We start from the raw sequence: 23,562 nt of genomic DNA on the forward strand, positions 1-23,562 counted from the left end.
AGGTTGCGGTGTTTCAAGTGGAGTAATTTGGGAGGATAGGACAGGATAGACGAGGGGCCAGGGCCTAGTGCACGAGATCAATGACAAAGCAGTTCTGTTTGGATATAATAATCTATAGCCACGTTTTCACAAAACGTCGAGGATCAGTGCTTTCCGCCCTTTCTGGGAATAACAGGAAGTGTAGATTTTTCTGATGGAAACACCCCATGGCATCCTCCAAATGCAAGATCAAGTCCCTGGATTCCTCCAAGATGTGTGCCACAGTAGATCAAAGTTCCGTAACAGCATCCTCTAGTTCAGAGATGCAGCCTTCTGCCTATGTCACCCATTTTACTGCGTTGTAGAGGTCCTGGCACAGTAGGGCCACATCCACTCTGACCTCCTCTATTTTAGCTTCTAGAAATTTTGGGGGAGTTTTGATTGCATGTAGGATGAGAGAGGTTAAGACAATGTCAGGTGACGACCACGCCATGTTACACTAAAGGTTAGGTGTTTCACTAGTGCTACGGTCCGGAGCAAACAGCTGTGCATATTTATCAATGTTCAGTTACTTAGGTGGCACCTTCTCTTTGTCTTTGGGGTGACAGATTTGTGTAAATTGGCCAGTGGTTAGTCACTGCCATTTCAGGAAGCCCCCAGGCAGGCTCAAAGCTACCCAAGAGCTCACAAGAAACCTGGGTCAGAGGATTGCCACTGGGCCCAAGCGGGCCAGCGTTCATCCCATACATATATGAGGATGACAGGGAAGGTGTCATTGTAGTCAGTGGTCCCCTGGGTCTGTATTATGTATACAGGCCACAAGGAATGAGGGCTAGCAACCCCTGTACAATCTGCCTCAGGAGAAGCTCACACCATGGCAGTGAAGGCGAGTTGCAGACGCCAGCAGCTGCAGCACTCAAACCATAGGCAACGAAGGTCCGCTCGATCCTTGGGTCACGCTAACCAACTCTGCCGACGGGCAGCGATCCAAAGCTGATCACAGCTCTCACTGATCCTCAGGCCCTCCTCTGCAGCGCACCACACCTGTACACCACTAATGCGTGCTAGTCTGTGTAAGTGTCTCTTACTACGGTCATTTGGCCACAAGCATCACCAGCTGCCGCCAGCTCCGTAGCTGATAGCAGCCTAAATCAGCTGCCCCTCATACGACAGGGACAGTCCCAGCCACTTGCGGCAGCGTCCGATGGCCAAGCAGTCTCTTCACCTGGACACTGCCAGAGTCCAGTGGCGGGCTTGGTAGCCCCGGTAGTGGGTCTTGCAGCCCCCGCAGTCAACCCAGTGGCTCACCTACGACAGTCGCGAGTGTCGCTTGCCTCCCGCCTCTCTCCCACAGTTTGGCAGGGTCTCCACAATGGGAACCTCCCACTTGGCGATTGGAGGGCCAGGCTTACCGAGGTCCGATTGGTAGGCCGTGGAAGCTGCAAGGTGTCTTTGTTGGGGAGATATTGGGCAGTGGGGCTTCTCACTGCCCCCAGCAGTGAGTACAGGGCAGGAAATCCCCAGATATTGCTTTGTGGCCAACAGTGCAGTCACCCCACCACAGAATTATACAGGATCTTGAGCACGGTGGAAGAAGCATTAGAGGAAAGCGTCTGCCATATGTGACTGTCTAGCCATGCCCCCAAGAGATGGCAACTTTAACTCCAGCTAACTAGGCCTATCAGATGACCACACCCTAACCTTCAAAAGAGGCAGAGAATTATGCCTCAGCTCAGAGGGGCTATATTTCAATTTATGAGGAACAGAATAAACAAGTCACTGGATCCCACTTTCAGGATGCCAGTGTTCTCAACCTTATGTAGTACAAACCTTTCATACAGACCCCTCTGAACACTGTCTTTAGAGCATTCAAAGGCAGTAGCCTCTCGTAATAGGGTGACAAATTCCCACTGAGAACATTTATCTACTAAAAGACGCTCCAGTAACCCTATTGAAGGTTATTATTCCTTCGCGCTTCACTGATTGCAAATTTGAGAATCTACCAGACACATCACATAAAATGGAAAACCAGATTGCCCTCAGCAAAAATATTCCCATGCATACAATTATACAGATAAGTAGTTATAGGCAGCAGTCTGGTTGGGCCTTGAAGCAATTTCATTTCTGGTGTACGTACAAAAGGACCCAGATAAATGCATACACAAAAGTCTATATTGAGCTATAAGTGAAACAACATAAACAAATTAAATTTACAGTAATAGCATTGCAACCAGTAAGGTCCAAGTAGATTAATATGTTTTTGAACAACATAGGGTAAATACTCTCCAAAAGGTTGGGGTTACTTTGTACTGCCTGTTGAAGACACTTATGGCTGAAGGTCTCCCCTTCTTTGTAAGAGGATGACCTAGAAAGTGGCACAGGAACACGTAAAACATGACAACTCTTGTCCAAAGGACTCCATGGTATTTAGTGAAAGAAAATTCACATCCCAATCATCAGCATTATCCATCTTTGTGAGAGGGATAAAACAGCTCAGGAAAAGTGTGGAAACAAGCATATAAAAAGGCTGAGTTCACTTGGGCACAACCGACCCTGGAAGCACTAGTTTTTGGTAAACATTCTAAGTTCCATAAAGGCCAGTACATCTTTGCATAAAGAGTTTCTTAATATTTACAAATGTATTAACACATTTTCCTTTTAAAGCTGGATGAGGCTCTGTGTTTTACCACATGGAACATTGTATAAGAGTTCTCACTATAGATAGGGAGCCAACTAACAAGCAAGCCTTAAATCACCAACAGAGCATGTGCTCAAATCTACTTTGAGGGCTGTCATAATCATGAGGCTTGATTTGTCTTAAACCTCGTGCAGCAGTGAAAACATCGATTGACGAAAAAAGTGTCCATTTGTTTTTTGGAAGTTCTTTTTATCGAGTGTTTTCAAATAGACATGTAACAAACACAAACCCACTTTAAGCTCTCCATACTTAAGGTCACACAAACAGACAGTAACCAGTGAATCAAGACCACCCCCTCCTCATCATTCCCACCCCACCCCACCCCAATGAGCATAGCACAGCCTTACTTCGCAATAAGCTATAGAGGAAAATTCCCCTAATTTTACCTCAAACAGTAGACCACACCCAACGCCCCCTAGTCAACCACTTTGAATCCTGGTTCAATCTCGAAGCCCGCAATGTCCTTGGGCAGGACAGGACTGTACAGTACTTTGCAATGGTCCATCAGAGGCCTCTAAATGTTACAGCAGGTCCTGCAATTCATGGATTATCATTTGCATTGCCATGAGCGACCAAAGTCTTCTGGACCACTGCGTATTGTCTGGGGTGCATAGTTTTTTTCTAACTGACTGCCAATTTTTGTTTTGCGGCTGCAGCATGAGAAAATATGTCTGTCAAGGTGTGCCACGTAAGGCCCTTCCATTGTGAAGGTCACATGCCATATATTGTCACCAGTGAGTCTTCACGACTAGGGAAACCTACGGCTTTCCTGATGTGGCTGAGAATTTTTTTCCAATACGTTTAGATTTTTTGGCTTTACCACCCGATCTGCCTCATTGTCCCCACCATGCCAAACCCCCCCCCCCCCCCCCCCCCCCCCTGCTCCCAGCGTCAGTAATCACAGGTCCGAAACATGTTTTTGAATCTGCTCTTTGTTTTATACCAACTGAACATCAATTTTTACCTTACTCGTTTGTCGTCTTTAGAATGTCAGACATGAGGATTCTCATTCCTCTTGAGAAATCTCCTTACCCACTGATCTGTTCCACTGTGTTTTATATGCCCATTTATAGTCACATGCGGTTACTACTAATTTATCATAAATTGCGAAAACTTGGCATTTAGTAGATGTATATTGAGAGAAGATTTGTTTGAAGTCTGTGAGGCCTCTGATTCCGGTCTCCTTATTATGAGGGTTAATTGCCCAATGTTGCAATTGAAAGAATCTATATCATTCATCTATCCTCACCCCAAATTATCGTTTACTTTCTTGGAGCCACTTGATCCTTCCTTTTTGGAAAAAGTTGTGCAACATTATACATGTGCCTGTCCTCCATGTAACAAATTGCTTATCATCTAGGGCCAAACTAAAGTTTGCAGTAGTGAGAAGGGAACAGCATAAAAGACACCTCTCCAATGCATTGCATAATCTGGGTCACCATGAATATGGAACTACGAGGGTCTGTCAGTGTTATTAGGATATCATCTGCGAATAAGTATATCTTGTGTAATAGAACACCAAAGACAATGCCTCTGACTTCCTGTGTGTCTAATTCTCAGATGGACAAAGAAGAGCTAAAGACGTGAGAACTGTGGACTATCTGCGGACTTTGGCGCCACACCCTGTCTGCCTGCTCCTGTCCCGACAATTGCAAAGTCTTGACTTGTCCTGAAGCTTTGCATCCTCCCAGAGTCTTGGAAGGCTGCCAGCACTTCGCCAACCACTCAGCATCTCCCTTGAAGTGGAGGAGCCACTTCCCTGCAGACACCGACCTCAAGGTCCAGTTCACCGATCTGCTGACCACCGGGTCCACCGATGCAGCAATCGCCCATGAAGGCGTCACTGTGCTCCTGGAGGTCAGATCTATCTTCCCACCAGTTTGGATATGCCAGGACCCCCCAAAAGCTGCCCTGCGCCAATACCTGGGGAACCTGATCCCTTGCAGCAATCAAGGCTTGTTCAGTGTCCAGTACAGAGAACAACACCGCCAAGACAGACTTACCGACGTGGGACATCAGCATCAGAGAGGTCATCATCAACAGTAGTCCTGTTGTCCTGTTTTGTCCCAATCTGCAGGTGAACCTAAAAAGTTGGAGCCTACAATGGAAGTGACCCGCCGGCCAAAACACTTCTGCGCCCGAGCCCCACAGCCCAAGTGCAAGCCTACCGATAGGGCACCCATGCCCCAGAGACCCTCAAGAACTGAGCCACCCTTTGGATTCCGATTGACTTGCCCCCAAGTTCCCACTCGCATCATTTTTCTTGTTACAGGTTTCTCCATAGAATTCAGCTGTAGCGTTTGATGCTACCCTTGTGACTGCCTCCTTTGCACCCAGACATACCAGGGCAGGTACACCAATCGATGTTCTAAGGACCTTGGCCCCTACTTACCTTAAGTCCAGAAGAACAACCCTGTAAATCGATTACAAGTAGCCCTATGCAGTGTATGTTTCTCCCATAAGATAACATTATCGCGTTCAGGGTTCATGCCTCAAATCTGACAACTGTATTTTCTATGTTTCTGAAAATTGCCAACTCGAAAAGTACTTACCTAATCTCGTTAATCTAGGTGTCTAAATTAATTTAAAATCTAGTTTTTTTTTCTAAATTGGTGTTGTATTTCCTTATTGAGTGTGTGTCTCATTTATTGACTCGGTGTGTGCAACAAATGCCTAACACTCCCCTCTGGCAAGCCAAAGACTGCTCGACCACACAACCACAAATAGAGCATCTTGGGATTTTTAAAGAAAGCCCCTGTACACTAGTCAGGGGTACCTTGACTCTCTGCACAGTGCACCTTATTCTAGTACACTTAATAAAGAGCCACCTTCCTACAATCTTCAAGAACTTCACATTTTTGTTTTAAATCTTCCAGCTCTTCTGACACAGTTCATAAGGTTGTTGTGCTCCCTCCACATTAGACCACAATGTCTCAAAGGCCCAGATATTGCTGCTTACTGTCTCCTATACCTTGTATGTCTTTAGAAAACCCCGTCACTGGGCCTGCATCCTGTAGTTAGTGGGTTCAGTGTTGAAGTTAGATTATCTTGCATTTCTGCCAAGCATATGAGCAAATCCTCTTTGTATAGGGGTGCTATTGAACACCTTTTTTGGCTTGCCAGTTTAAGGTCTTGCTCATTACCCAGTGTATTGTTAACTTTATCTGAGATGTGCTGCTCTTTGTATACCAGCATGCTCTTTGACCACACTATTTCAAACTCTGTTCAGATTTCTTCGTATGTCCCAGCTACCCACAGCACCCAAGAACCACTTGGTGGAAGTCGGGATGCAGATGCTCATCAACTTCAGGTTCTGCCACGTCTTATTCCCACTCCATTTGCATCTGTGGTGCATTTACATTTAGCTCCTTCAACGTTGACAGGCTCTAGAAATGGAGGAGGTCTAAAGCTTTGCCTCCTGTGGGTGACTCACACCGCACACTATTTTGCAGCTAGCAAGAGTTCGCAGGGGAGAGCATTACAGGAAAGCAGCATACAGTCTCCGCGCTATTGGCCTCCCAGGTTCTCAACCTTGTGAGCACATGTGTATTCAGACTCAAGAGGATTTGCGTTACGGTTAAGTCTTCACCGTCTGTAGGCATCATTAAAGCAAGATGTATTTGCATTCATTCTCCTTAGGACCAGAGTCAATTGTGTTCAAAAAGGGGTTGTTGGTACACTTGAATGACTTCTGGCGTCCCATCAGCCACACTACACATATTTACTTGGGCACTGCGCATTTCTTTAAAGGTAATGTTTTCCATGAGGGCACGCTGCCTCCTATATTTGTATATACACATTTTTGGGGTCTCAAATATGAAAGTATGGTGAGCTGCTTTAGCCACTGCGGGCCCACCTCCTGAGCTTCCCGTGGGTGATTACACTTTCACCTGGAACATGGCCCCACATCGGGAGCTTCACATTTGGAATTACACTTTGAGATGTCAGGCGGGGCCCGCTGGGCAGCCTCACCGCTTAACCAAGGCCTCCGTTTACCCGGGCGCTCTGACCCACGCACCACCCAAAATGGCTGCACTGCATGCTAGAACATCTTCTCAAACTGGATTTTCTGCCTCCTCGACAGGTCCAGTGGTCCCCGTGGTCTTGAGCACCTGCTGCTTTAGGGACCAATCTCAAATCATCTCCTTTTTTTTAGGTTTAGTATGTTGGTTAGAGCAGGAACTCTCTTCAAGAGCAGATGCATTGCGTTAGAGCTGGCTATGCCCCCTCAGAGTCTTTTAAAAAAAAAAAAACATATTTTCTACCAAAAACCTTGGAGGGCTTGCCCTATCACGTAAATCTTAAAAAGTAAGTAGTGTTGCCAAAAAACTGTCATTTTTTTTACCTTTTTGTATTTTTTCTGTTGGTACATATAATAAATGGTGGTGTTCAGATCTTCCTCCAGGAGCTAAAAAATAAACAAAAAGAGAAGAAATTAGCTCAAAAAAACTGACAGCTAATGACGTCACTGCAGACTGCACAACAGAAAAAGAAACGTCAATGACACATGTAAACTAAACATTTACTAGATTTGCCTGCTGCCTCTGGCCCATTTATCAGGCTTGTTTCCCAAAGCTGTAAAAAGAAAAGAGAATGTTTGGCTGCAGCCAAACCCTGAATGTTTCAAAGTAACAAGCTTGAGTTGACTTTTAACAACAAACAACAAAGTGATGGAAGGAATGCTTGACAACCTTAGCCATTGGTGATTGCTTAGCCGGCATTCCAGTGTATTATTTTTTACGCGCTATGCTACTCTAAAGAGAGACAATCCTTATGCAAATCACCAGTTTGGGGTTGCCTTTGCTCTCCCCTGTGGAGGGGCCCTGGCCTGGCAGCTCAGGCTGGATTGCTCATGTTGTAGCAGGACTAAGCCTGATTTGCATATGCAGCGCCAACGATTGCCAATGGCCACGATTAATCCAAACATTCCTTCTATCATTTTGTTGACTGTTGCAGTAGGTACCCTAAGTGGGACAGGTATGCCCAGACGTGGGTCCTGTGCTCAAAGATTTGAGCTATATACCTCACTGAAGAGGTCTCACTAGGCCATAACCTACCTGGGATTGTTTGTGTTCCCACATGGCAGGGACCTCACCTGGCAGTTAGGGACAGCGTGTTCCTTTGCAATAATGGCCAAGACTGATTTGCATATGGCTGGTCTCTGTATGGTATAGTAATCTCCAGTGGCTGAGATTAATTTCAAGAATTCCATTTATCACCTTTTTTGTTTGATGTAGTTGCCATTTATTGCAGTTCCGGTTCCCTGTGACAGATTTAGAACTTAGAATCAAATAGATCTTGGGACACAGATTCATGAATACTGGAATAATCTTTTTTTTAAATTTTATTTTACATTTCTGTACTCTGTAGCTAAAGGCTCTCAGTGTGCATTTAGAGTAAATTCCCATTTCCTCCATTCACTCACTATTACAAATTGTGCTGGAAAACCTGAACATATGGGTTTCTCCACTGACCTACTGTGCCTATGAAAAGCAGGCAGATATGAGCAAGAGAAATCATAACTGAGGTGAAAACGCGCCATTTGGTTCACAAAAATAATACAATGGTAAAAACCTGAGATGCTGCAGTAAAGCCTCAACCATTAATTATGTACTCCATGGTAATAGTAACCCTAGGTGTGGTATTACAGCATTAGGTTTCCTGCACAGCGTTTAACGAATACCGAAGTGTGCTGGAAGGAAGATATTTGTTTATTTGCCAGGGCATTGGGACAAATATGTGGATAAGCAACTGAAAGTAATCCACAATGTTTTTATAATTCATAAAGTAATCTGATTATTACTGATTACTTTTCAAGACAGCAATCCTCCAATGAACTCTTCTGCTTAGGGAAGTAACTGAATTACAAGCTAAAATGAGCAAATTATGAGTATAGAGGTGCGGTTGCCTACAAGAGGACCCAGTGGGGTCATCCCCTAAAGAGTGACCTCAGCCATCCACAGAAGTAGTGTTTCCAGCCAGCCCCGGTCTAGTATGTGGCAAAAATCCCTGAATGGCACAGCCCCTTTCTTTCTCATCCTGAAGAGGAAACAAGTCTCAAAACATGTAGGCTGATAAGGAGTGGGGAAGTGTTTTAGAACCTTTAAAGTGAGGGGGTAAAGCCTGTCTCACTGTGTATGCTATATACAAAACATACAATCTCTCGTATACAACCCAGTATCAACATTTTATGAATGGCCTAATGTGCTCCAGATATATCTCAACAAGCATTGGAATATTCTTCTGGATATCGTTTTTAAAGAAACTCCTTTATTAACGAAAATATTACACTTTGCATACAATAACTACATATCATTCTATTTTTTTCAATCATTTCTGCAAGCTTGTGAATACAGTAACCACACAGAAATACAAATACTAATAGAATTCTGGAAATACAGATAGAGGCAGCAAATAGTAAGCCATGTGTGAGAGGGGTGTAGGCAAGTTGGGACCTTTAGAAAAATGTTGTGACAAATTGGGGACGAGGTATCATGAACACCAAGGAACTTTTCACCAAATGTTCCTTCCAAGTGGAGAACCTATCTAGAGGTCTTTAAAAGTCTCTTGTCTCCAGATCCATGCTTGCACATTGCCTCTCACTTTACCAATCATGAAAGCTGTGCCCCATCAGATACTCACATCATCACTGGGAAAGGCCAGGATGCCCGGAGCTCCATGATCAGTGAAGTAGATAAAGACGTGATCGTCGGGACCACTGCAAGAATAGAGATGAAGTAAGTTTTACACTAAGCAGAAGTGACAGAGAGCTTCACAAAAAATAACTTAATTATTTCAAAACATTTTGTAACCACCCATCTCTGATCTTAGTGGGCGTACAAATGTGAGTTTGCGAGCTTTCAAGCCAAATTATGTTTTTCAAGATTCTTTCATTGCAAGCTACATTGCCTCTGGTAGGCATGGGATTTTGGCCAACACTAAGTGTACTGGTGACACTATCAGGAGTTTTGTGAAAGAGCAAGGCAGAATGAAAACACGGTATGCTCCCCCATGTGTGCAGAACCATGTGAATCAATCCTACAATGGAGTCAATGGACCTTCAAGACTTGATGTGAAACAATATACTTCACAGCACATACATCACAAGTGCCTCTTTACTGTCCATTGCATGACTCACAGTGCCATGGATGTTATCACAAGTCTCAAACTGAACATAATAAATGCACAAACTGTCATATTCTACTTGCTACACTAAGAGTCTTAATAGTATAACAGCCAGGGAAAACATGCACTGTACAAGGTAATTGTTTGATAGGATATATGCAGTAATTACATTCGTGCTGGGGATACAATACACCGTACACCAATATGAGGGTGCATTTAGTATGAAATTATGGCAAAGAAAATATGGACCCTAAATGTTGTGGCATGATTATCTATTTCAGAAGTTACGAATACAAATAACATAGAAGTCAAGCTTTGTTTTATTTGCTAAAGGGAAATAGCATTTCTTGGCCTCTAAACTTGATCATTACTGAAATATGTCCATTAACCTTTGGACACTTGTTGAAGGATGGGTGAAACTGCGAAACATTTTCTGGAAGTCATGGGTATATTTTTTGTGAAAACTGAGCAAAAATGTGCCTAATACTCTAAACAGACTTGCTAGGTACCTCGTTTGAAAATTGTACTCATGGGCATACCTCGTGTGAAAAAGTAATGTGAGATTCCAGCAGGAGACTTGTCTCTGAAGATAATCAGGCACATGCATCAAAGCTTTTTGCAATCGCAAACGGTGCCATTCGCAAAAATCAGCTGTTTGCGATCGCAAAGTTATCTTTCGCGATGCATCAAGGGTCACGGCCATCACAATTTGAGAATTCACAATTCATTGGGAGTTCTCAAATTGCGATTGCATTTAAGGAATCACATTTTAGGATTCGCAAAATCCTAGCTTGATGCATGTGCCTGCAGGTGTCTAGCTGTGGCCACACCAGTTTCACTGTTCCTGCAAGAGACGTTCTACGAAAAGCAATCTCCACTAGGCGAAAATCATGCTAACTTAGCATAACTACAAAAAAAAATTGCGAAATATGCAAACCCCTGTAAACAGGAACAACACAATTATGTTTGTTTAATAAAGATGTTGTGTGCGCCTAGTAATTAGCTGTATACAGAGTATGAAATTTAAATAGACCTATGTATGGGGTCACAATGGGATATCGATCTAGGCAGCATAGAGTCAGGGTCTCAGTGAAAGATGGGGGGCCAGTCTTCTGCAAGTATCGGCAATGAGCAAATGCAAGCATTTACACATGCGATATTCCATTCCTCTGTCACAGACTCATGAATGGTGTAGTTTGTTCTTGTACATGAGATTTATTCATGACATTTCTCCTCGTACTGTAGAAATAAGTTCCCAAACCTGCTCTTACTCTTAGGTTTATAAGCATTTTCGGGTGGAGCTACCAATACACAGATGGTGCGCACTGGTATAAATCAGCCTTGTGCAGGTAATTACTCGCCCTGAATGCAGTCACTAATATACTTCTATCAAAGGAAGAAATAAAGATTGAAATGGGGAGGGGGAACCCACACATTTGTTAGGGGTGTACTGCAAGTAGCTTGTCCACTGAAAAAAAGATTTCCCTAGGAGAAGCAAAACATAAAACTTAGTAGCAATGCAAGTTACCATTGCATTCCTACATTCAGAAATGTCCACATGTCAAATTTAACGTGTGTAAACCGATACACAGGAAATAGTCCTGTGAATCTGTGGCGGCTTCTCAGGAGTTCATCGAGAAATCCTAAGCCTGAAATTTACTCACACATTAGCATAGGCCAACAGTTTCATACTCAAGCACCTACAATGTTTACTCAGGATCACTTAATCTCAGTTTTTGTACAACACAAGCTCCAAAAGTAGAAGACTGTACCAACATTCTACTGATGTTCCTTGCAGGTGCACACAAAACCCTTGTGCTTATGGGGTCAGCATGGCTGCATATGTATATGATCGCCGATGATAGTGAGCCAAGCAAACAAACATAAAAGCGTACTCATGCAAAGACAAGGGCGGAAGGGATACATTACCTCTTCAAAACTTTACCAGATCCTTTGCCCTTCACTGCTTCAGCATCACCTTTAAGAACAGCCAAGAAATTTTGTGGGGTAACTTCCTGGAGAACCAAAAATAAATAAAAGGGCATGTTCCAATATTTAGTGGGAAACAATTGTCACAAGGCCGTTCCTGAGAAACAGACTCTGTCTAGGCATGACAAGTAACGTGTGTATGGGGAGCTGCGGGAGGGGAGGTGAAAGGGGTCATACACAATATACATACTTATACATGAATAAATATAGGGGCTTTTGGTCATCCTTCTTCATCCGTGGATTTGTTCCACTATCATTCTCGGATTTCATTTTACGTTTTTTTTCATTAATTTTCATTTTTTTAAATATAACTTCCTTTTGAAAACATAAATACACCACCTTTAGACAGTAGGCTGTCTATGTTTTATTACTGTAGGAAAGTTCCTCTTTTTGACATGGTACCCCGCCCCCGCCCCATTTCTTGCCTGCTATTTGATGCAATTTTGCCTGAAGTGCACTGGGTTTCTGCGAACCAGGTCCGCAGTGACAGTGCTCTTTCCCTAAAATGATGTAACTGTTCAATGGTAGCTCAACTGGAAAGACCTTTAGTACCTCTCTAAGTCCCTAGTAAAATGTACCCCTGTTACCCAGGGCATGGGAACTAGAGAGGGTCCTTTAAGGCTGCAACATGTATTGTGCAACACTAAGGTACCCACCACCAAACTCATGCAGACTGTCATAGTAAACTCTGTGAAATGGTGCAAACAAGTGTGAAAACACAACATGGAACACACCCTGTGTACAATGCCTACAGACATTGCATGCAAAACATGCAAGTCGCCCCTACAACAGACCTTGCAGCCCTACGTCAGGATGCATTATAATACATGTGAGGACGCATCTGCATCAGCAGATATGCCCCTGTGTTGTCTAGTTCAATTACTAGATAGTAAGAGTGAACAGAGAAGCCCTCTTAAGCATAGTACCGCAGCTACATGATGGCTTTACTGAAACCTATGGTGTTTGTTATAATACAACTTGTCTAAATATATCCATACGGATGCCAGTAGTGGCTTTATCAAAAGGTGCACCCAGGTGAAAACTTACCAGCCTCTTAGTGTGCTGGCTGACTGGTATCGTCCAGCCTGCCACCACAGACATGATTCTGAACCCCTACAGGTGAAAGTCCACGCTCTCCAAGGCCAGAAACAATGCCTGCTCACAGAGGAAGGTGTTTACACCTCCTCCAGCAGGATGGCTAGTGAATCTGCTTAACAAGGCCAGGGACTTCAAAGCCCCAGCTGCCTTTGTTATATGACCCCAGCTTCCCCTAATACTGATGATACCACCCCCTGCCCGGAGGCCCATTTGGCACCAGGACAGGTGGGTTATTAGCTATGCATGTAGGTGTGTTGCACCACCAGGCTAGTCACACCCCTAAGGTGCCTGAAGAAGTGTTCCACCATTTTGATTTTAGCGGAATTAGGAACTCTGGGACAGGGTTATGCCCACTCCCAACAGAAAGTGGTCATATAGAGATTGTAGTGACCCAAAGGGTAAGTGGCACATTTGCTTCTACCTGTCACTCCCCTTAACGCCCCTACATTGAGTATTTATGTGACCCCCTGATGCCATGAATTCAGATTTACCTGACTACAGAAGAAGAAGGACAGAGAAGTGCCGAAGAAGCGAGAACTGCAGACTACCTGTGGACTTTTTGCACCAAATCCTGCCTGCTTGCTCCTGTCCTGACAATAGCTTAGAACCAGACTTATCCTGCAACTGTGCAATCCCCAAAAGTCTCAGAGGGCTGCCAGCAAGTCACCAACCAGCTAGCATCTCACTTGAAGTGGAAGAGCCACTTCCCTGCAACCTGCAGGCACCAACCGCAACTTTCGGTTCACTGCCCTGCTGCCCGCTGGGTCTGCCAACACATCAGCCACCCAGGAGGAGGTCACTGTGCCTCAGAGGGTTAGAACCGTCTACCCATCCCCTTAATGTGGAGATGCCAGAATCCCTAGGAGCCGCCCTGCACCAATACCCAGGGTACCGGACCCCCTGCAGCAACCAAAGCTTGTTTGAAGTCTAATCCCGACTTTAACCCTGTAAAGACCGACCAGCAGACGAGGGGCGTCAGCATCGCAGAAGCCAGCACAGAGGTGGCCCAGCTGTCCTGTTTGGTCCCCCTCTTATGGTCTGACTGAGAGCCGCGAGTGCTTTTGACACACAGGTACAGTCGACCAAAAGCCCTCTTAACCCAAGCTCCCCAGCCTGGGTGCGCGAACAGCGACTGAGCACCCCATGCTCCCACGAACCTCACAAACTGAGCCCCCCCGTTGGGAGCTCCCGGACTTGTCCCCACCTCTGCAGCCTGTTTCTAAGTGGCCCCCATCTTTGTTATCGGTGTAGCGCACAAGGCTACCAACCCGTCCAGCACCTCTGCAACCAGACACTCCAGGGCAGGTAAATCAATGGGTGTTAGGGCCTGTATTCTCTTTTAACGATGTAAGGAGAAGAGACGTCACAGCATGACAGATCGGCTTATAATGAAAGAAATCCTGAGCTTAACTGCTGCAGTAGTGGAGAAGCCGCTTGTCCCCTTGTGGGTCCAGGAAAAAATAGTAAGACAGACTTTTGGCCGGGGAGCTGTCAGTAATGGTCTTTTTGCAGGCTTTTAGCAGTAACTGTGGCCTTCAATGGGAGTATTCCGATTTGCTTGCCAACTCCCAATATTCCATCCTAAGCGCGCATACGTTTTAACCAACACTAGCCCACATGAGAGTGCAAGGATCCTCTCTGGTTCTGATATTCAAATGAGAATTCCCTTTAAGAGTACCATGCTTATGTAGTTTTACCATCTCACAGTCCTGCATTTCTCCTACTCCTTTTTCTTCTTAGTCTTTGTAACCAGCATTGGTTTGAATCTTTCAACTTGGGGAGCTGAAATATATGTGATATTGCTCAAATAGAACAGCAGGGTAATAGCTGCACTCTGACAAACTTAGTGGACTAACAGCATTTTGATGTCTCTAAGAGCCAATTGCTGTGTTATGCGGGTTACAAAGATGATACAGACACCACCTAGATATTGTGTTCAAAATGTACATGCATTTTTTGTTTAAACTGTGCTTGATTTTTGGTCTGTAGGCATTCTGTGCAGGGCCAGGACTCGAAGTGCATTAGGAATGGCAACATATAGAAATGTTGTGCTTATTTTCTTATTCAAGATTCCTTGCCTCTGTTGAATTGAGAGGAATACAATTGAAAAAATCCGAAATATAATAGGCTTGAATTAAATAAAACCTGATATAACAATGCACTAATTTAAAACTATATAGTCAAAAAAGAAATCTCAATAGACAGAAATTCTTCAATTCAAATTCTGTGATGAGACAAAAACAAAGGTTTTAAAAAAAATCTTTTAATCCCTAAATCAAGTGTTAAGCAATGTACAAACACTTTTTTTAAATGTTTTTGTTTAAATGCAAGTCGATTTTGATGCTACGACGCTATTACAGCTCTTCACTGGAAAGTTCTAACTGGCATAACGCCAGCGTGAAAAATGTGACAGGAGATACGAGCTATAATTGAAGGGAAGAGTGCGGGATGTGGAGGAAAAGTGACAAATAAGAAATGAGGGTCGGTGCAGAAGAAACTGGCATGGGGGTGATAGGGTCATCACCCCTATCAATATGAATCTCACTTGCTTGTGAACTTTAGAGAAAGGGGAGATAGTGATGTGGTTAAAGGGGTGCAAAATGGTTCCCCCATGCATAGCAACACAATTTTTGGTGGGCAGAAGGGAACCTTCATTAAGAAGCAGCCTACAATAGCGTGAGTTCACAAATGGGGGTTCTCTCCTTAAAGACAACAGTTTAAACAATTCAAACTGAAATATTTTATAAAATAGCCATTTAAATATAACAATATAATTTCATGCTTCAGCCTTTTTCATTCATACTTATCATTTTCCGACACAGAAAATTGCATATCCTGGAAGGGATTTTGTTTTTAATGGATACATTAGCAACATGAGGGGTGCAAAGCAAATTACTTCATTTCTATTATTCCCACCACAAAGAGACAGCACATCAACAAAAATATACATATGTGTTAGGCGAAAACCACTAACCGGAATTGTGCTGCAACACTGCTTGTAAGCCCCAGAAGGGGTCCCCATCATCAGTGTGAGTCATGATATTCCACAAAAACCTACCTCGTTAGTGTAGTCTTTTGGAACTCCAGCATACACATCTGTACCATTGGGCCTGTTGATTATTATGCCCTTGGTGGGATTCCTGAAAAAGTTAAAACAAAATGTTCATTAGTACAATGTAATATCTCCAAGCCTGTAAGTTCTGAGTGTAAAGAAATAGATCTGCAGACAAATATCCATGAAAAAAAATCTGATTTATGACACTTGTCAGTTAGACCAGATCTCCTACCATTGGCCCATTCATCCAAAATGTCTCAGCTGGAGTAGAGGGCCTGACTCCTCCTTAACTGTGCCTCATCAACAGTAATGGATATACTAGAGTGTCAATGTGGCATCCAATTGCCCCTAACGGGGCCAAACTAAGCAAAACCAGCAAACTAAGGACCAATATCTAAAGGCTCACTCCTAGGTTAAATGTTTTGACAGAGCAGCTTTACTCACCTTTTCAAGTCTACTGAGGACATTAACTTGATGCCAGACCAACAATGTGTATTCAAAGCAGGTAGAGGCACAGAGTTAGCCCCCGTACCCTAGTGGCATGGCCTAAAATTGACAGTGGATAGAAAGTAAGTGAGAGTGACTGCCCAATTGCTTCTGGAGTTATCAGCAGCATTTCATACTGGCCACCAGCACACAATACTAACAAAGTTTCCATCATCTCGGAATACTTGAAAATGATCTAAAACAGATTACTGCACTATAAAGAAAGACAAAGCTTGGTGCATATACTAGCCATTCACTTCTGGCCCAACATTAATGATGATGAATAGGATTTGTAGAGCGCACAGATGCTCAGAAGAGTGTACTGGCGCTAGACATTTAACGTAACGCAACTGGGTCAAAGAGACATGTTTTCAGTCTCTTCTTAAAGATATGTTTAGAACCTGCAAGACAGAGGTCTAGTAAATGTATATTCCACGCAGAAGGACCCAGAAAGGAAAAGGAACGACCAGCTGTCCTTGAGCGATAGATCATTGGAACCGGCGCCACAGCCATATTAGATGACTGGAGTTTCCTAGCAGGACGGTAAAAGTGAATTCCGGTGACCAGATATCTTGGGCCTATCTGATGTAAGACTCTATAAGTAAGAACTAGAGTCTTACCCATAATGCGTTTTCTCACATGGAGCCAATGCAAAGCGCAGAGAAGAGGGGAAACCTGGACTCTGATAATTCTCAACTACCTGGAGCCTTTGAATTACTAAGTCCAGCAGACTAAAGTACAGGACATTGGCATAATCCATTCAGGTTTGTGATAAGGGCCTGAATTATGGTTTTCTTTGCTGTTGCAGACAAAAGAAATAAAAACATTTTTAGCATGCAGAGGAGACCGAAACAAGTCCCTACCACAGACCTAACTTGAGGCAAGAAGGAGAGCTGATTTTCAAACCTGAACCATAAGTTCCTAACCTCATCTGTTTGAGGGAGTGGAGGGGTGGCTCACACAGGCCAGCAAGACACCCAGTCAGGGTACTTGTTCAAGCCAAAGAAGAGTATTTCGGTCTTATCAGCATGCAACAGCTGGTTATGGTGCATCCATGAGAACACTACTGTCAGGCATAGCTCGATTAAATCCAGGGTGAGATCTTCGCCTTTAGTAAAGGAGAATAGCAGCTGAGTGTCATCTGTGTATGAGATTATCTTGGCTCCAAAGGATTCAGCCTAATAGGCAAAGGGGTGGGGGAGGGTTTTAAGATAGATATTAAACAAAATGGGTTGAAGGCCAGAACCTTGTCGGACCCCTAATGTTATGGCCTTGGTTCCTGATGAAAAGGATGAGGTCCAGACCTCTTGACTGCTGTTCCCTAGAAGTGATTCCATCCCACTCAGAGCAGAGCCTTTCACTCCAATCATCTGAAGACGATGAAGAACGATTGAGGAACCTTATCAAAGGCCGCTGAAATATCCAACAAAATCAGGGCAGCCTTGCCTCCTATATCCAGTGTACATTTAATACGCTCAGATATATCAAGGAGAGCACTTTCAGTACTCCGGTTAGGCCTGAAGGCCGATTGACTGGATCGTAGGAGATCATAAGACTTCAGACAGCAAGAGTGCTGTTGGTTCACCAATTTCTGCAATAGCTTTGACATTGCCAGGAGCAGAGAAACAGACCAATAATTGGCCAACACTCTAAGGCCTCAGAAGGTTTCCTCAGTAGGGGAAGAATTGTTGCCTGTTTCTAAGCAGAGGGGGCCATGGCTAAGGAGTCATTAAGCAGTTTGTTTACCGATGGGTTAATCATTAAGGCATCCCTCATGGGTTCACCGAATCTTGTCTTATTTCATTTCTAACTAACCCCCTTAGTAGACCGATCTTACCTGCTACAACTATGCAGATGATGCACAAATCAGTCTAAAAATGGGTAGCCTAGCCAAGAGGCCTCGCTGCCTTAAATACATGGCTAATGAGTAGCCACCTAAAGCTCAACACAGCAAAGACAGAGAACATGACCTGTGGAGAATGGCACAAACACTAGCCTTCCGTCATGTGGCCCGAGGAAATTGATGCCCCTCCAACTACATCAAGAGAGGTGAGAAACCTATGGGTGACCATGGATTCAGACCAGTTCCTGATACCACATGTTAAGATGGTTACAGAGTGCCCTCAAAACAATGAAAACACAGCAATTCATCCTCCCAATACTTGCATACCAACAAAAGCTACAATCTATACTCACACTCGTAATCTCCAAGCTCGACCAAATCAACAGTTTAAGCCTTGTTGCCACCGGTTCATCATACACAAAATAATTCTAATCCAAAAAAGCTGTCACAAGATTCCTTCTCTGCCTCTGCAACAGAGGATGCATGATGCCAGTCCTGCAAATACTTTACTGGCTAGACAAGCAATGTTCAAGGCACTTTACATTGTCCATAAATCATCCCAATTAAAAGGACCACTATACATACAAATTAAATTAAAACAATTCAAACAAAATAGAACACTATGCTCCAGACTTACACCATGGATCATCACTACAAGAATTCCATAGGAGGGACTACTTTCTCAAAACAAGTCGACAAGCTCTGGCACTCACTACCAGCCAAGATTCTAAGCACGCAAGTGCACTTCGAGTTCAGAAGAGAGGTGAAAACATGGCTGTTCCAAGATAACTATACCATTCCATGCACTGGAGAGAACTAGAAACTATAATTCCTACATCAAGGACAATCCACAGATTTCCAACAGCTCGACTAGCATACTTTCCTTACGTTCACACCCACTCTAACGACGTTATATGTCTAGGTAAGCTATGAAGGGCTGCTCTGTGTCTAGCCTGGATATTATACAGTAATGTAAATTTATACATATCCCTCTAGCCCTTACTACTACTATAACACTCAGCGGTCAGGCAGACCACTGTAGTTCAAACAGACTGACTAACTATTCCTTTGTACTGCTTGGTTTCTTTGCAATCATATAAAGGACAACTGCTACAGATCATGTATATCATGACTATATATGGTTCTAACAGCAACAAATCACCCATTATCACTGAACGAGCATAGAATAACTGAGATGTACCACACTCTCCCAGCCACATGAGGACTCTAATTTAGTCTACAACTGCAGGTTCCAATTAACCACATACTACAACCACGTCTTGACTTCTCACAATGACATCATATTGGAGATGACTGTAAAGAAGTTTATTTCAGCAAAAGATCTGAACATATCACCTCCAATGTATGCCTGCTCAGCACCATAAACAAAAATCTCAGACTAGACAACCCTGGGCGGCCATTATCTTAGTGGACTGTGATCATGAGTAATATCATAGAAGACTGTGATCATAAGAAATACCATAAAGGGATATGCAGAGCTGACCAAAGCTGCCGGCTTATGAAAAACAGACTGTGCATCTGTCTCGCAGACTTCTTCACCTATAGCACTACTAAGCACTGTGCACAGTAACATGTTAAATGCACCTCTGAAGTCCTTATGCATGACAGGGAAACACTTCCCACATGGGATCAAAACAAAAACAACACCATTCAAACTACAGACAGTACACAGTACATTGTGCTACCCATGGCAGCAAGTGCTTAAGTGTCCCACAAAGGAGTAGTAAGCTCTATGTAAATGTTACAATAAAATACTATGCAATCAAGTTTGTCAGGTACACACATCCTTAAGAGTTAGACAGCACATGACACAATGCAGTTCTGACACAGAGAAGGAAAGGGTTGAGTGGAGGAAGGTACCGCCTGGCATTATGCTACTTACTCGTCATTGTTGGCTATGTCGTCATACATCATCACGATGATCTGCTCATCAGGGACACCATTTCTACGCACAATCTGATAGGCGTGGCATGCATCCGCCTGCAGAATACAAGAGTTCATTTGATTAGTACTTTTTTTTTAAAAATCCAGTGCTTGCCTTTTGCCTCACCGATGAGGTGCACAGGACAAGCACCTATTTAAAATAAAAAGGCATACTAGTAATGCCTTATTTCTTTACATAGTGCTTTAGGATACTGCCTTGTAGCTTTGTACCACTGTGAGTAGAAGATGTTACGATAGTATCACCAAGGGCTTTATTTTAACAACCCTTTTTAGAAGACACAACAGAACACATAATAAATCAACTCTTAACCGTTAGATCTTCTCTTTATTGATAAAATATGACACTAGATGTCTACCTTGACTTCTGTCATAGTGAAATCCCGTAACCATGAGGAAAGGGTGATTACATTCCAAAAGTACTACAAGATCATGCGAACGATAGGAATGATCTTTATAAAGGTGAAAAAGTAACTTGGGAATGAGCGGCCAATGGGCACAGACTATAAGCCAGTGTGAAGAGGAGTCGATAACACAATGAGTGTCGAGGGAACAGTACAAGGAATTTGGACAGAACTAGGTGACCCTGGGCTGTGGCTAGCTCTGGATCAAGCAAGGGCTGTAAAGAGAACTGAACAGCTCAGCGGATGTGGACAGAGCTAGATATCAGGCAGGCTTTTACACAACTTGGATATCAGCAGAAAAGATAGGATGAGAACAAAGTCAGGAACTGGCCAGCAATCTCAATGGAGAGTGGCCAGGTAGTTGTTTACTGAGTCATCGAAATTATTTCTCATCTGCAGTAATATCTCTGCCTCTGCAACAGCTTCCCATATGCATCAGTACAGCCCAACTCTGCTCCTATAAGATCTGACGGCAACACCTCTTCAAGAGAGCAGTATCCTACAACGCAACAACAGTCCACTTCTACACTCAAATCCTAGTGACCCCTGCAATCATTTGCAAACGGTATCTTTGCCTTTGACCCTGTACAGCCTTCTGTTGCCGTTCAGCTTGATTCGCTATTTAGAAATGCAGCATACATAATACATAAGGGCTATGAACTCCGGTTTCTCCTACTTCATATTCCCTGCGCTCCAGGTTGTGTTAGCTGTGGTCTGTCCTTCTCTCAATAGCATATTGATGTTTATTTACTTGGCAGCAATAATATTGTGATCATAAACATTTTACAAAACAATGGTGCCGCAATGGCATCAAAGATAGTTTGGTTAACATAGTTTACCAAAATAACTGTTTAGGTTTAGTTTAATTGTGCCATTGTATGGATACGGTCGGTGAAGAATACCGTCTTTGTAGTGCAATCCACCATCTATAGCTCAAGGAACATAAAGGCACGTAATGCACATTTGTACATCACAGAGGGTTAGTTGAATACGGTCTTTCCTTTGTCAACATGGCCCATTCTATGCATAGTGCCACAGGGCGCAACAGGCGTCTGCACCCACTTTATGCGTCCGTGGCATTTCTGTGTTATAGATGGGGTCGTAGACGCTCGATAGGCCCCTTCTGTAATACTGATAGCGCTGGTGCACAGATACTGCAAGTGCTCTCTAGAGAGAGAATGCCCTCATTTGAATGGGCGTGTGGCCCCACAAAATAATGGACTCAATTTGCCTCCGTACCTGCGCCATATTACGAATGCAGGCACTGGGACAAACATGCCCTTACGAGGAGCACTGACAGTGCACCACAAAAAGGTGGCACAATGTTAGGGCGCCTCCTGGGGGCAACCCGGTGGAGGGGCAAAGAGGGTCCTATCCATCACTTACTGCACCCTCTTGCACGGGGATCTCGGTCTCGTCTTTACAGTGCAGGCCTGCCGCCTGTACAGGGAGTGGCTTGTTTAGTAGCCGTGCTACATTTTAATGTATGCGCTGGGCAGCCTTTGAATAGAAGCATTTGCAGTATATGGCCCACATCTTAGCAGAGACAGCTAACCTGATAGCAGTATGCTGAGGTGGGAGCATTCCTCGATAGGTTTTGTAGAGTTTGGGTAGCAACGTTTTGTACTTTGTCTAGTGGTGCTTGCACGAAATGAGATAGGACTACAATATGTTATCACATTAGTCCAGTCTACTATATACTAAACAGTCAAAGAAAATGTTGGTGGTCTTTGATGTTAAGTCTGAGCAGAGTCTGTGTATGTTCAGTATTTGAAAGTGTGCCTCACTGGCGGTTTATGATGTAGGCTTCTATTTTCATGGATTGACTAAGGAGAAACTAAAGGTTTCTGAATGAAATTGTGAACTTCAGGGAGTCAGGGGGAAGAGGATAGACTGGGCAAAGAGGATGGATGCTGTGGATAGAGGGGAAGAATAGGACTCCAAGGGAGCTCAGCATGAGTGACATTAGTGCTATCCAGTAGGGTGGCCATGCATCCCGGAATTGCCAGGACAGTCCCTGTTTTTCACCAGCTGTCCGGCAGATTTCGCGAAATGTAGCTCATGTCCCGGTTTTTGGAGAGGGTCGACTAAAAACTGGGGAGGTGTTTTTTATGTTTTACAAAGCAGGGATAGTTAGCAGTTGTTCCAAGAAAGCAATTTAATTCACAGGCAAGCTACTGGGTTTAAAAATTGCATCTTATGTATGTTCTTACTGGCTGTTTTGTAATTCTCTGCTAAGGAGAGCTGCCGTTCTGTGCGCTTGGTTGACGTAAAGTTATAGTCCTTCTATTTTTGTGAAATGTCCCGGTCTTTTGCTTTAAAATTCTGGTCACCCTACCATCCAGTGTCAAGTTGCACTAAAGCAGTCCAGGGTGTGTGACTGGAGGTGAGGTGTAAAGTTTGGAACGGAGGACATTTGGCTACCATCTACACAGAGGCGATGTGGAAAGCAGAATGAAATGATGTCACAGGGAGAGGTAATACAGGGTAAGAAAAGAGGGGAAAGGACCAAGCTTTGGGACTTGCCCCTCCGGTTTGAGAGAGGTGTGATATGGCATGGTATGAGTGTGTGTATAGCAATTACTACCCAATAAGAGGCATTGAAGCATGCACCTGACAACCTGGTTCTTAGATCAACCATGCATCAAGTTATATTGTCAAGCTGTTTCGTGCAATTGTAAGACGTCTCAGGCAGATATGTTATGCAGTTCCTTACACATGGACATTAATACATTGTAATTGGGTTATAATGGATTTTTCACACCATTGGGGTGCGGAGGGGTCATTATGAATACAAAGACTACATAGTGATGCTGTTCGTTGATTTGTTGATATCTTTAAGTTCCAAGTAACTACGAATGGCCAAGGGGTGACTGGACAGTGACACCTAGTGAGTCTACATAGGAGGGTGGAGAAATTCCGA

The 23,562-nt window shown here is 43.8% G+C and overlaps 1 protein-coding gene across 2 annotated transcripts in view; it reads right to left on the bottom strand.

The window, feature by feature from the left end:
- The window catches only part of LGMN (legumain), a 95,363-nt gene that overhangs the window by 33,402 nt on the left and 38,399 nt on the right, over positions 1 to 23,562 (bottom strand). For both annotated transcript variants that reach the window (XM_086937693.1, XM_086937694.1), the window contains exons 3-7: positions 20,177 to 20,274; positions 15,948 to 16,029; positions 11,732 to 11,817; positions 9,320 to 9,395; positions 7,023 to 7,085 (exon numbers count right to left, since the gene is read on the bottom strand). In XM_086937693.1, the coding sequence (XP_086793819.1) occupies positions 7,023 to 7,085; positions 9,320 to 9,395; positions 11,732 to 11,817; positions 15,948 to 16,029; positions 20,177 to 20,274 (405 nt within the window). The remainder of the gene's footprint in view (positions 1 to 7,022; positions 7,086 to 9,319; positions 9,396 to 11,731; positions 11,818 to 15,947; positions 16,030 to 20,176; positions 20,275 to 23,562) is intronic.

The sequence above is a fragment of the Lissotriton vulgaris genome, chromosome 9 (genome assembly GCF_964263255.1).
Source record: "Lissotriton vulgaris chromosome 9, aLisVul1.2, whole genome shotgun sequence".
Lineage (NCBI taxonomy): Eukaryota > Metazoa > Chordata > Amphibia > Caudata > Salamandridae > Lissotriton > Lissotriton vulgaris.